At 40.4% G+C, this 15,420-nt stretch overlaps 1 protein-coding gene across 2 annotated transcripts in view; it reads left to right on the top strand.

Annotated features, from left to right (window-relative positions):
- The window catches only part of prex1 (phosphatidylinositol-3,4,5-trisphosphate-dependent Rac exchange factor 1), a 270,479-nt gene that overhangs the window by 170,400 nt on the left and 84,659 nt on the right, over positions 1–15,420 (top strand). For both annotated transcript variants that reach the window (XM_068048258.1, XM_068048259.1), the window contains exons 17-19: positions 3,245–3,337; positions 7,363–7,511; positions 10,363–10,448. In XM_068048258.1, coding sequence (XP_067904359.1) covers positions 3,245–3,337; positions 7,363–7,511; positions 10,363–10,448 — 328 coding nt within the window. The remainder of the gene's footprint in view (positions 1–3,244; positions 3,338–7,362; positions 7,512–10,362; positions 10,449–15,420) is intronic.

Genomic DNA, 15,420 nt, shown 5'->3' with positions numbered 1-15,420 from the left:
CGCATCCAACTGGGGCCCAAGTACTGATCTTTGCCGTACCCCACTCGTCACAGCCTGCCAACATGAGAATGACCCATTTATTCCTACTCTCTGTTTTCTGCCTGTTAATCAATCCTTAATCCATGCCAGTATACTACCTCCTCCTATCCCATGTACTTTAATTTTGTTAACCAACCTCCTGTGGGGGACTTTATCAAAAGCTTTCTGAAATTCCAAGTATATCACGTCCTCTTTATCAATTCTGTTAGTAACATCCTCAAAATATGATTTCCCATTCATAAATCCATGTTGACTATGCGCAATCAGATCATTATTATCCAAGTTTCCATTAATCACATCCTTTAGAGTAGATTCTAACATTTCCCTACTACTGATGTAAGGCTAACAGGTCTGTAGTTCCCTGTTTTCTCTCTCCCTCCCTTCTTAAATAGTGGGGTGACATTTGCAACCTTCCATAGCATTATGAAATTAGACCCAATGGTTTACTTGCTTTGAAAGTATTTAATTTGAATGCTTAAATTTGGAGCTTTTTATATTGCAGGCAGCCCTGCCTGAATGCTGATTTATTTTGATTTCTTAAATATGGAGAGTTCTGCTGATAGAAACATTGCTTGCACTTTTGCTGATGTCCAGCTATCTTAACAGCTTTTTTGGCAGTCTTACCATTCCACTTTTTCTCATTGTTGTATTGTCTCCTTTTCAAATATTGTGCTACATGAAAGCCTATTGATTGCCTATTATTTCATTAAACTGATGACGCTATTTGATTTTTGGAGATCATTTAGTAGTCTTCAACTTTCATGGTTAAATGTGAGTAGAATTGTAGCTCAAATCCAGGAAGTTCCTAGAGATAAATTCTATTTCTGATTCCTACATGTCAAAATCTAGTGTTTCAGAATGAATTTGATCCCGCTGCAGATATTGCCACATGCTTGTAACCAGAATCCTAATTTATTCAATTGCATTTGACCTACTTTCATTGTTGCTAAAACTATATGATGTAGTCAAAAGAAATTGAATTTTACTTCTCAAGGTCAGAACGGGCTATGTACTGACAAATCATCAAATGAGATCAATGGGAAATGTCTTGCTTCCTGGAATGGCTGGTGGTTTGATTTTTTTTTAAAGTATATTCACACTTTCCTCAAATGATGAAATATGTCTGACAAGGTATTAAACCAGCTCTGACTTTTTTTTTATTTTCAAAGCTTGGATCTAATTAGTTATCAGCATTGTATTGAAACCAAACTTGAATGCTGTCTTGAAAGTTTCAGCGACCATTTCAGTTATTTCAGCTGAGATTTTTCTTCCTCCCTGTTCCATTTTGATTTTCTGCTACTTCCTTTCCGTAAAATGAAAGCAACTAAAAACCAAGAAGCTCAACTAAGGTCCATTGTAACAGTTCTTTTTAGATTTCAGTGAAACCTATAAAGTTTAAGCAACTCCATAATTTATAGACTTAATGAAATCTACATTTTGGCCATTGACGTTTGTTATTTTGTGGCTTATTCAAGGTGAATAGTTTACTGTGCTGATGACAAGCTGCTTATGTTGTAGTTAACCTAGTTATGTCAAAGACTCCCTCTGTGATTTGGCTGGACTTTTTAAATTTCAATTAATTATGGCTAGAACAGTGCTAAAAGTTGTGATAATCATTTACTACAACTATTAGCACTCCCTTTCCCTTTTGTTCCTTAACAGCTGTCATTTAATCTCTCTTGCCCTCCACCTTTTCATACACCTCTTTTGTTCCTCTCCCACCCCCCCCCCACCCCTCCCCCTTCACTTGCTCAAAGCCTATTATAATTTTAATGGTTACCAGTTCTGATGAAAGCTCAAAGGCCTGAAACGTTTACTCTGTTTCTATCTCCAGAGATGCTGCCAGACCTGCTGAGTATTTCCAGCACTTTCTGTTTATACATGTTACCCAAGAAAGGTTTCGCTCCAATGGGGCAGCTGTTATTTTTTTAAAACCAAATTGTTGCTGAAGGCATTTCAGCAGTCTTTGTCACAAGTGTTTCTGTTATGCCTTAAAATTTTTGAGGCCAACTGAATCGTGTATAGTTGATTCTATATTGAATAAGGATTTCCAAAGGAAGGACAAAAAGGAAGCTGGGAAGGGCAAGGAAATAGGATTGAAGGAGCTCTAGTTGTAGAGCTAACACCACCATAGGCAAAATAATTCCATGCTCTAACACTACTCTTTTTGTGACTCGCAGATTGGGGATCTTGCATAATTTCCTTGTGTTTGTCACATTAATGAATCATTATGGATGTTTTATGTTTTTGAAGGAAAGTAAGTAACTAACCAGCCCTAAATTAAAAAAATTACAAATGTCAAAATGTATAGCGGGGAGCCTCTGACTTTGGAACAAAAGACCAGGAACAGGCCATTTAGCCCCCTCAAGCCTGTTCTGCCATTCAGTGAGATCATGGCTGATCAGTGACCTGACTCCATATACCTGCCTTTGCCCCATATCCCTTCGTACCTTTGGTTAGCAAAAATCTATCAAGCTCAGTTTTAAGATTAACAATTGATCCAGCATCAATTACTGTTTGCAGAAGAGAGTTCCAACCTTCTACCACCCTTTTGCATGAAAAAGTGTCTCCTAATTTCCTAAGTGGAGTTTTAGAAGTGTTTGGCTTCTGCTATTGTATGCTTCAGGTGATTTCTCTCATAGAAAATGCAATAACTTCATTTGAAGTTTGGAAAGAGGAGTTCTCCCTACGAGTAAAATGTAGTGATGGCCAGATTAGATGTAGTAAAGAAAAACTCTACACCCAGGAGTTGAAATGCAACATCGGAGACCCAAAACTGGTGCTAGCAGATTGGTCATCAGTTATTCAACCTTTCTATTCACTGACTGCAGTCGACTTTTTTTTTAAATCTGAGGGCGAACTCTTTCAAAGCTTTAAAGTACGTCTGAAAATACCTTTAAATAGTTCTGATTTTTAAAATTCTTAGATCTGAGAATTAATTATATGAATTGTACTTAAACCAAAGGTGAATGCTGCTCAGTGGCAAACAACATGATTCCAAATTCAAGTGCTGAAACCTCACTAGTTTTGCACAGTTCTGTAATTGTAGGTCCCATTTAAATTGATTTCTTGGGACTCGATGAGGTGTGGCTTAGCATGCTGTGGATGGCCATTTAAGAAATACTTCTAGATTTTCAGATATTTCATATTAATTGCAGAGAGAATGTGGCAGTTTGTTTTTTAAATTTTGTTTTCTTTGCCCTAGATTTTCCCCGAAGAAGAGAGCTACGGGTTTGAAATTGAGGAGAAAAATAAGACCATTGTGGTGAAATCTGTACAAAGTGGCTCTTCTGCTGAGGTAATTTCTGTTTTGCTTTGCTGCTATATTGAAATTCAGGTCCAATGAACCGAACAACCACAGAGATATGGACACCAAATTACTTGGCACTGCAGGAAAAAGATTTGAAATATTGAACTTCCATGTAGTGGTGGAGTAAGAATGGGAGCATTTAAATATTAGCTAATTTAGGATCTTCCATTCCACATATTTATATAAATGCTCTTAAAGGCAATGGGAAGGCAGGAAGGTGTAGGGAGGATGTTCCAGAGCTGAGCCTAGACTGCTGAAGGCACATCTGCCGATGGTGAGGTGAAGGAAGTCGGGGATGCACAAAAGCCAAGAATTGGAGCAACACAAAGTTCTCAGAGGGTTGTGGGCTGGAGGAGGTAGAAAGAAAGAGAAGGGGTAAGGCCATGAAGGGATATGATCATGGGTGAGAATTGTAAACTTGAGGTATTTGCGGATTGGGAGCCAATGCAGATCAGCCAGCACTAGGGCAACGGATGAAATGTGCGTTAGGATAGGGCAGCATATAGGAGGAATGAAGTCATAAGGATTTGAAAACTATGGATTTTAAAACCGGGGTGCTGCCAGACCGGAAGCCAATATAGGTCACTCAACACAGGGATGATAGGTGAATGGGACTTGGTGTGACTTTGGATGCAGCCTGCAGAGTTTTGGATATGCTCACATTTATGGAGAGTCTGGAGATAATGAAGCATGGAGGAGGATTTCAGCAGCAGATGGACAGGTGCAGCAGTGGAGAGAGACAATATTATAGAGGTGAAAATAGGCAGTCTTGCAGCTTAATGATTTGTATTCAGGCTTGTCTCACCAAAAGCTTGTTTGACCTATTGAAGGCACTTGAGAGTAGTTCATGTTTCAAGGTGCTACTTTTGTAATTCCCCTGGGTTACACTATCATGGTCATAGGGAAGTGCAAGTCAATTCCCATGAAAGTAAGTCACCATTGAACACAAGACACATCTGCAGCAGACCCAAATTTGCAACAAGAAGTTATTGTAATACAAAAATATGCATTAGGGCTAGATGAAGAAAAGATCCCAGTATTGATGAAAGTGAATAGCAGCTCATTTAATAACTTGTAACAAAAAATACTGAGATGAAGGAACTGCTGGATTAGTGAACGAATTCCAAACTCTGGACGCATGTAGTATACTTATAATTGACGCACGTGATTTTTGATGGTCTATTAGAAGATGAAAACTACTGCATGGTCAAACTGGGGTCATAGTGCAAACCAATGAGTTTGCTATGGCTTGCTAATATTTTGAGCAGGTTTAATAGCTATAGTCTATTTTGCATACTTGATAGGGTTCCAAAAATCTAATTATCCTGGTCATGTGAATTTCTTCTCGGGCAAAGATGATATACTTGAAATTATAAAATGGTAACTGACTACTACTCCGACATGCTATACTTTGCCTGGTGAGCTTTGTAGTTTGAGAGATTATGGCAGCTCCTTGGCCTAAAATACCATATAAAAGCTATCGTTCAAATCAACACAAGTATTGGCAGTTACTCCTCCAAGATTTTTTTTCAAATGTAGAAATCCAGCTCCATCCGAATCCAGCAATTTCTTTCAAGTGTCTTTCTTCAATTTAACAATGAAATTGGCCAACACCAGCATAGTAGTAGCATTTCCACAGCAAAGCATCAATACGAATAGGTTTGTTTAATAGTGGTGTACATGGGTGATAAATTCTCTCCATTATCCAGAGGGAGGAGAGGTTCATTGAGATTTTCTTTTAACTCAATGCATACATTTTGTCGACAAGGTTGTGTTTATTATGCAGAAAGACAGAAGCTCTGTTAATTTGCCTAGTATTTTCCCACCAGTTATAGATTTCATATAACTTAAAACAATTTCATAGTTATCTAATTCAAAACAAGTCTGAATTTATGCAAATTCTCCTTCATGGGTACAGTACAGCATAAAGCAATCTTCAAAAATCTGAACTGTGCAAGTTGGTGACTTGAGAAAGATTTTGAGTGGATGAGATCCCTCGTGGATCTGTTTTGTGGGGATTAATGGTGTGAATCAAACAGTAGTTATTTTGGCATAGCTTTAGTTTATTTTATGCTTCTCTGTGCACCCTTTTTGTTAAGAGTTCTTTTGATGCCTATATTTTGCATATCAACCCCACTTATATTTGAGAGACTACAGTTTATTTTAATAAGTCAACTTTCAATTAGAATTTCAATTTCCTGTGGATAACCAATTACTTAACCCTGCCTTAAAGAAATTTGCATAAAAACCCATTCAAATGCAATGCATAAAGTGGCTGAGACATACTAGGAATCTATCTAAGTGGGGATACAATCACTCTGGAAGTCCACAGCTGTCTTTGCTAACAAATGCTTTGCTTATGAAAAGTATCTTTGAGAACTTAAGTGTTACATTTGTTAGGTTGCTTTCAAAGCTGCACTGGTAGAAGTGGTGAACAAAGCTCACAGGAGACTAGAATACTAAGCAGAGATTGCCATTCTGGTAATAAATGACAAAACCTTTAAGGATGCTGGTCACAGTGTCTCAACTGCATTATCATGCAACAGGCTTGTTGTGTAAAAGCTGAGCAGATGTGCTTGATGTAAAACAGGATATCAGTTATTTCAGAACAGGGGAAAAACAAATTTAATTAAAACTACATGTTTGCTTTACAAATTTTCCATATTAATGTGTTGTTGAATTTCAATGGAAAGGCTTGCTTTGAATTAGGAGGACATGGACTTGTTTACCATGTAATTTGGCCCCTGCCTGCTGCAGTTCAAGCCTTCCAACTTAAATTGTTTGGTTTCGATTTATTTGCCTTTCCCTCATACAATGCACATTACCTACAAAACCTGCATTTGCTTATGCCTTATTATGGAATTGGCTGCAATGAAAGCAGTTCTAAATATAAACTGATTTCTATTATACTGTTCATAACATCTTATAGCAACAACAACTTGTATTTATATAGTGCCTTTAATGTAATAAAACATCCCAAAGTGCTTTACAAGAGCATTGTAAAACCAAGTATGACACTGAGCCACAAAAGGAAATATTAGTTTAGATGACCAAAAGCTTGGTCAAAGAGTTAGGTTTTAAGGAGTATCTTAAAGGATGAAAGTGAGGTTGAGAGACGGAGAGGTATAGGGAGGATATTCCAGAGCTTGGGGCCTAGGCAACTGAAGGTGTGGCCACCAACGGTGGAGCGATTAAAATCAGGGACGAACAAGAGGCCAGAATTAGAGGAGCACAGATATCTTGGAGGGTTGTGGGGCTGCAGGAGATTACAGAGATAAGGAAGGGCGAGGCCATGGAGGGATTTGAAAACAAGGCTGAAAATTTTAAAATCAAGACGTTGCTTGACTGGCAGCCAATGTAGATCAGCGAGTACAAGGACGATAGGGGAACAGGACTTGGTGCAAGTCAAGACATGGGCAGCAGTGTTTTGGATGACCTCATGTTTACAGAAAGTAGAATGTGGGAGACCAGCCAGGAGTGCGTTGGAATAGTCAAGTCTAGAGGTAATGAAGGCATGAATGAGGGCTTCAGAAGTAGATGAGCTGAGACAGGTGCAAAGTCAGGCCCTGTTACGGAGGTGGAAATAGACGGTCTTAATGATGGTGCAAATATAAGGTTGGAAACTGATCTCTGGGTCAAATGTGACACCAAGGTTGCAAACATTGGCTTAATCACGGACTGTGGCCAGGGAGAGGGATGGAGTCAATAGCTAGGGAATGGAGTTAGGTGCAGAGACTGAAAACAATGGCTTCATTGTTACCGATAGTTAATTGGAGGAAATTCATACTGTGGGGTTCACTTGGCAGTACCAGAACAACTGCACAAGTTCATGAGTTGCTTGTGCAAGTTGGTTAAAAGTCATGATCCTTTGCTGCTATCATTATTGTTATCATTTAATTTATATCATCATATAAATTGGTAGTGTAATGACAGTTTTGGACTATGTCATACTGGTGACTAATCCATTTTAATTGTTCTGTATTTGAAAATCTGACTTTTCATTTGTATTATAGATGGCAGGTCTTCAGGCTGGAAGGAAAATTTATTCTATCAATGAGGATTTGGTTTTTCTTCGACCACTTCTGGAAGTGGAGACTATTTTAAATCAGTTCCATGGCAGTCGGAGGCCACTGAGGGTGCTGGTTGCAACAAAACCCAAAGAGTGAGTCATCTCATGTGACCAACTAAAGAAGTTTGTGCAATAATGTAATGTGCCATTAGTAGTACTCCATATTAGTCAAGTAATCAGATCACATCCATTTCGGTAAGCTGCTTGCCATTTAAAGTGGTTACGTAGCTTAAAATTAATTGCAACCAATGCAGTTCAATAGCTTCCTCACCCCAGTTGCTTTGGTCGCAAATTTGTTTATTTTGGGATATGGGTGTTGGTGTTGCTTTTTGGAATATTTCTGTGTCCACTGTTGCTGTTTTGTAATTTCCTGATCAGTTGTGCTTTATATTCAAAGTAAAGCAATCTTTAGACAGACGTGCTACATTCCATGTTAACATTGGTCTTGCACAGCATTCCCAATTCTGCTGGTGTGACTTTTTTCACTTCCCACATCTGCCACCATTACCTTAATGCTTGTCCAAAATCATTTTCACTTCAGACTCTTGTAAAGAACAAATCAAATGAATTCAAACCCTGGTCCTAGAGTTCAAAGGACACTATTGTAATTCATTGCACCTTTTATCAGTTTTCAAAGTTCCTTTCAGTCATTTTAAAAATGTCTTCCCAGCCATACTCTGGAGCATGGAATTTAAATCAGTGGTTTTCAAGCATTTCTGTTGAGGTCCACTCCAAGTATTGACAGATTATTGAAGACCACCTGCCCTAGCCTTGTTTAAATAAACTGTGAAAATTTCCATACGGAAACAAAAGCCACATCTAAAGATCTGATTACCTCATTGAACTCCTTGGCCGGGATTTTATCTGGGCGACTGGGAGTGGGGGGGGTCCCAACCACTGGCAAGTGTGCTGGCGAGAGCCCCGCATTGCCTGCTCTGAGGAAGGCCCGCTGGATCTAGCGGCGCTTAGGCGCTTAAGTGGACAGCGGTGGGCCTTCCCTAGGATCAAGGACAGGCGGTGGAAGTCCCGCATGCTGAGAGCTGCTGGCCAATAAGAGGCTGGCAGCTCTTTAACTGAGCAGTACCAGCACAGGGGCGGTGGCTGCTGCTGGTACTGGACTCAAATTAGGCCCTGGAGCCAGGACACAGGTAAGTCAGGGTGGGAGGGGTTTCACAGGATGTGAGTGGCAGGGGAGGGGGTTGTAGGGGAGTCAGCAGCAAGGGCAGGGGGCTGGCTCTTAGTGTGCCCTATCCCTCCCATCCCTCATTCCTGATGCCGGGCCCTTCATTCAGGCACTGTGCCTTTGAATGAGGGTCCCTTCCCTATAGCTGGCAAGCAATCAGCACAGGATTAGGCTCTTAATTGTGTGTTAATTGCCCATTTAAGGGTCTCGATTGGTGGTATGGCAGGAAGGCCTGTGAACAGCCTTCCTGCCCCGGACTTAATTTGAGTGGAGGCAGGAAGGTGGCAGTGTCCCTCCTCGCCACCATCCCACCCGATTCTATGCTCTCCCTGCCTCCAAACCCAGTGTTGGGGAGAGCTCTGTGGTTATTGGGAGAAGATATTCTAGATAATGATTTTAGATATAGTTATGAGGTGATTTATCCAAGTTTGCTGCTATTACCAAATTAGGGGTAAGGCCAACTGAAGAAGAATGCAGAAGAGTGTACTGAATATTATAAAAATGGGTGTTAAGGAACCATCTGGTTTTCCTCTCCTTAACTAATTTAGAAACGCATGTTTGGAACATTGGGCTAAAGATATATTCTTTTGTGGTTTTGTTCTAGTGCAAATGATGACAGTAAGAGTACTAAATATGCTCCTGCTTTGTAGTTATGCATTGAACATCCTCTTGGTGACGTGACAGAGATGTAATTTGTTAAGCTTTTTAACACACCTCCAGCAGTGTGCTTTCTCTCTGAAAATAGGCATAATGAAATCCTGTTAAGTAATAAAAATAAATTTGTGTTTGACGTTTAGTGTTATGTTCTGACAGCATTATTTGTTGTTTACGTTCAATTCTAGCCTGCCAAAAAAACAAATCAGCTGCCTGCATTAGACCAAATGGATTTTTAAAAAGGTCTAGGCTTATGAACAAACCTAAGTAATCAAATCTGAAAAGAACTGGGTGCTTAAATAGGCTATAGCCATGTAATAGTAATTAATGTGTTCTCGGATGAAATAGTCATGGTCTTTGGCTGTTGTGTACATTTAATGTTCTGGGTTGGCTTAATTGAACCTGTTTTAAAAAGTTGTCCAGTTTTCATGCAGCTTTTAGTAGTTTTGGCTGGAAGGAACTGCTGTTGAAAGGTGGTAAATTCTTTGACATATTTTTACTTGCATATGAAAATGTTTTCACGTAAGTCCTCAGGAAATAGAACGAGATAAATTTTCTCTGATATATGTAAATGATGCAATGACGCATTTTGATACAGCGTATGATGTCTTGCAAACTGGTTTGCTCATTGTTTTCTTGAAGGTGGTAGGCCTTTTTTAAATTTCGGATTTAGCTTTTCCATTCCTGTTCATCTGATTTCATCTGGTGGTATCGTCGCTTAAACTATTGCCATTAGTTTATTATTCTACACTGCAAGCTACTTTTTCAGAATATCTTTTTAGGCTGTGCGATATTATACACTTAAAGGGTCTGATTGTTGAAACCTCATGTGTTGGGACTAAGCTTGCGTGGAATTTGAAACCTTCAATTACATTTTAATGAGCTGTTGTTCATGGCTCAAATATTGATCCAAGTCTGAGGCAGCATTTCTTTCTTTGAATTCTCATGGCAACAGGATGTTGTAGGGAAGTCCTTGAAGAGGCATTTTGTACCTAGAGGGATTTATGACCAGCCTGGGAATGTTATAATAGTGCACTGATAAATAGAAAGTTGAGATCAGTGAGCTGAGTGTAGTTACCCAACATTTATGTTGTATTGTTGATGCAGGATAATCAAAGTTCCTGACTCCTTGGAAGGACTGAGTTTCCAGATACGTGGAGATGCTCCTCCATTTGTTCATGCAGTTCTAAAAGGTAAGACATTCATGTTGCCACAAAGATGGGAATTAGCATTGGATTCTACAGATCTGATGTAAATATTGCCTTAGTTCCAATATCAACTGTTATAATCAGTGGCCTGTGAACATTTCTATGTGTTATGTCATTTGACACAAATATAACATAATGGCCTATATTTTGCAGTCTGCAGTGCAGTGGTGGCACTCACCACTGTCATCGAATAAATCTTCGCACAAACCTACTGTCATCCCAGTGGTGAGAATTTCAGTTGCCTCACGGGAGGATTCCCTCCTGGCATGGGTTGTAGTGAGGCCCAGGAGTGCAGGCTGTTGTGGGCGGAAAAGGCATGCAATTGTGGGCTTGGCTTATAGTCATTGTGCTACAGAGTGACCAGAAAAAAGACTGCTACAGTAAGATGGCATTTTTTAAAAAGGCATTGGAAGATTGCATTTTTAGTGGACATAATTCATCTTACAAAAAATTAAAATGCAAACACTTTAAAAAGTACAAAATTTTGATCAAATAAATCATTTTAAAAGTGATATTTATAAACTCTAACAAATCATGTTAAAAAATCATAGATTTTACTTTTTAGCAAGTTTAATCAAATTTTTGAAAGGTTTCATGTTAAGAAATGTTAAATCAATCCATTTTAACTTTTAAAATGGCATCGGCCTTCTAATCAAGTATTTGCAAATTGAGAGGATGCCCCTTATGCCTGAAAGTAAAATTTAAAAGTATAATTAATTTGGAGTTAATGGGCAATTAGCCCAAATTTGCACTGGTTCCTGACTTGGCGTTTGAAGTAACAAACCCTCAGCAGTAGTGTTGGTTGGCCCACTGCAATTTTCAGATTAGTGCACGAGTGCCCTCCTGGAAGTTGGGGGGGCCTATCCGACGTCCAGTCATGGTAAACGCTGAACATATAGCTGCTACAGGCACCGCGAAATCCGGCCCGAGATATTTACAGAATATGCACTTGAACAATGCCAGATGCATCTTAAATCTTTGAGCTGCCAAATAGAGAAAATTTATCAGGTACTTAGTTCATTTTTTGAGGTTTATGAGAAGAAGAGATTTTGTTTAACATTTCTTCTGAGGACAGCATTTCAAAATCATGTTCTTTTTCTAAGCCCTACTGTGAAATACATTTCTGTTTCTCCTATTGCACATGCGTGTTATCCTCTGACCAAGCGGCACCAATTCTGAGTAGGTATTAAACAACAGTTGCCCAGACTGTGGGCTGAATTTTGTTGACCTCCCGATGGGGTGGAGTTGGGGGGTGGCGGGGTGGGGGGGGGGGGTCCAGAATCCTGCTGAGGTAGCGGCCCGCCAAGGAGTTCGACGCTGGGATTGCCAAGTCCGATCTTCCCGACGGAGGCGAGGCTCCGTGGCGGCCCCCCCACCCCTGCCGCTCGATGACTGGACCCAACGTTAAATATTTAATTAAAGGACATGAATAAATTAACATGCTTTTCACTGCGATCTTGCCTGCTGTCTGCGACTTAGAGGAACTTAGGATTTTTAGTGCAGTGGGGGGGGTGGGGGTAAACTCTGCATTTCTAGTTCAGGGAAGGTGGAGAAGGGGTGACCGCTGCACTTTGTGCAGTTGGACGGGGAAGGCCACATATTAAATACAAGTGTTTAGTGGGGGTGGTGGGGCGGAGGAAACGAGGCAGCCATTTATTTTCTTTGTGGAGGGTGGTGGATACGGGCCAAAAATCAATTCAGTGTTTTTGAGGGGTTGGGGGTGGGGTGGGGTTGTGGGTGGGTACAGGCTTCAACTGTGCAGGTCTGGCAGCCCTTTTAAAAAATAGCACCTGCACCGAGGCAGCTGATGCTGTTGCTGGTGTCGCAGAGCCTGCCCATGCGAGTGGGGAGGTGGAGGTGGGGGGCGGTACACACAGCATTTGCCGATGAGCCGCTGCACGCTGGATCTCAGTGGTATGGCAGTGCACAGGCTGTCATTTATTTTGCCCGCCGCCGGGAGAATAAAATTCAGCCCTGTGTGTGTACATGTGGGTATGACGGGGGTCGGGTGGGGGGGGGGCATGTCTTGTGATAAAACTTGCATTTTTTCTTTTTCTTTGTCCGTATCTCACTTTCACACGAGCTCTACTTCCTGTTCTGTACTGAGAACTCTCGGGAAGAACCCGAGTCCTACCACCTCAACCAATGTGCTGCTTTAGTGGAACACCAGTTCCCATCTTTTCTCCCCAAATAGAACATGGAGATTTCTGTGTTTTCTGAATAAGAGCTTGGAAACCTGGATCTGTGCTTAGCTGGAGTTGCTTACAAATGTGTGTCCCAATTTGAAAGCATTGCATTTAAATTGCAGGCATAATTCTTGCATTTAATTTCTTTTGGTTTGTTTCTCCCCTTCCAAGAACATGGGATTGCTTTCACCTTAGCCAGGCAGAGAAATCCTCACAAGCTCCTACACTGATTTATTGCCTTCAGTCAACAGCTAAAAAATTAATGGGAACAGATTGTTCACTAACTTTGCTTCTTGTGTATATTTTCATTGTCTGTCTGTCTGTCTGTGTGTCTCTTTCTTTCCTTCACCCCCCCCCCCCCCCCCCCCCCCCCCCCCGTCCCTCCCTCTCTATCTCTCTGCCCCTCTCTTCTCTTCCAACATGGTATATTTGAGGTCAGGAATTTGTCAAGTGGCCAATCATGTTGCAAACTATCACACAGCATGTTGATATATCAACACACCATGCCACTGCCACGCAATCCACATGAGATGCAAGTTTCAACATGATTTACAACATTATTTCACCAGCTTTCTAGTATTACTAAAAATTGTCCTTCATTCAGGGCTTCAATAAAAAGCTCAAAATGCAGCTTTTACAGTTTTACAATTACAGTAACCTTAACTTTCAAACCCTTGACCTGAAATTTAACTTTCTTTGAACAATAAAAAAGGAGTTTGAACTTGCAGGGAAATGACATAATTGTAAGCAGGTGAGCAGGAGGTGCTGGGGTTTTATTATTGGGAAAATGAAAGATCATTCAGAAGTAGCAGAAACATTGGGCGTTGCAAGTAAGAATTTGAAAAAGCTTTTAAATGTTTTTTGTTTGAACATATTTTTTGATGTGCTTGCTTTTTGATTTAATAATGGGCTAGGATCTCAACTTTGTACTGAGTACACAGTCCAAAGCTTGTTGTTTTCTTCAGATGGATTTCTGACTCAGGGTGGGGTGGGAGGGAAACAATATTCAGTATTCATAGAATCATAGAGTCATTACAGCACAGAAGGGGCCATTCAGCCCATCAAGTCCATGCCAGCTCTCTGTAGTGCAATCCAATCAGTCCCATTCCCCTGCTCTATCACCATATCCCTGCAGATTTATTTCTCCCAAGTTCCCATCCAATTTATTTTTAAAATCATTGTTTCCACCTCCACCACCCTCGGTGGTAGCGAGTTCCAGGTCATTACCGCTCGCTGTGTAAAAACTTTCTTCCTCACATTCCCTCGCATCTCCTGTCAAAACCTTAAATCTCTGTACCCTAATCCTTGTACAATCAGCTGCATTCAAATCAGCATTAAATGTAGTGCATGTGGTTTTTTACCTCAAGTTTCTTGAACTATGCAAAGTAAGGTTAATATTTATTGCTGTCACTATCTAGACAGTTTTTAACGTTTCATTTTAATTTTTAAGGTAAATATGTTCTAGTTGCCAAAACATTTATTTAAACAGTTTTTTAAAAAATGTAGTTCTATACTGCTGCCACTATTAAGTTACAATGAATAGAAGACAGAGCTGAAGTTAAGTTCTTGTTTAAAATGTCTAGCAAAGTTTTGAGTTGACTTGTGCAGTCTGGTGCAGAAAAATTTGCATCTGATCCAAGCATAAACTGTAATTAAAGCATGAAATTGTAAGGTATCAAGTCATTTCACGTTCACCAGCATCTAGACGTTTTAATCCAGTAATAGTACTTCTCTATTCAATTCAATGGAGGCATAAAACTGTTCAAATTATTCTTTTTTCCAATGGCCAGGATTTCACGTCACCATCTATAGATTACAATTTCTGCTTGATTTTAAATTTCCTCACCTCGTAGGTTTGGTAGAAAAGTATTTGAAGGTGCTTCATAGTGGCATAATCAGAAATAATTGAATGCTGACCAAAAGGAAGAGATAGAAGAGGTGAGGATGCAAGAGATGGTTTCATGAGGGTCTTAAGAGGCAAGAGTAGTGGAACTGTCGTTAGTCCTCTAAATATCTTCTTTTGGCTTGGTGTCCAATTATATCGAATTGTTCATCTGTTAAGTGCCTGGGATATTTTTCTGTTGGAGGCACTATATAAATGCAAGTTTCTTGTTGTGTGCAGGTGTGGGAGTGCAAGTGATCCATTCAGGAGGAATGACAAAGTTGGAGGCTTGAACTTCTAACACAAAAGTGCACAGAATAGCAGTTATCAAGTCTACTGCTTCACTCTTTCCTTGCTGAACAAGCCAGCTGTTCACGCATTTGCCTCATCTAGTGCCAAAACATTAATTTACGCCTTTTACCACTTCACTGCATGTTTCCAGTACCTTCCTTGCATCCATCCTGCACAAATTGCAGACCATCCAGAATGCCACGACCCCCCATTCTCACCTGCATAAATTCACAGAATCACAGAATAATACAGTTCAGAAGAGGCCCTTCAGCTGATCGAGTCTGCACCGATGCATTAAAGACACCTGACCTGCCCACCTAATCCCATTTGCCAGCACTTGGCCCATAGCCTTGAATGTTATGACATGCCAAGTGCTCGTCCAGGTACTTTTTAAAGGATGTGAGGCAACCCGCCTCTACCACCCTCCCAGGCAGGTCATTCCAGACAGTCACCACCCTCTGGGTAAAAAAGTTCTTCCTCAAATCCCCCTTAAACCTCCTGCCTTAAACTTATGTCCCCTCGTAACTGACCCTTCAACTGAGGGGAACAGCTGCTCCCTATCCACCCTGTCCATGCCCCTCATAATCTTGCACACCTC

Source organism: Heterodontus francisci, chromosome 16, assembly GCF_036365525.1.
Source record: "Heterodontus francisci isolate sHetFra1 chromosome 16, sHetFra1.hap1, whole genome shotgun sequence".
Lineage (NCBI taxonomy): Eukaryota > Metazoa > Chordata > Chondrichthyes > Heterodontiformes > Heterodontidae > Heterodontus > Heterodontus francisci.
The sequence above is the reverse complement of the archived record's forward strand: the minus strand, read 5'-3'. Positions and strand labels throughout refer to the sequence as shown.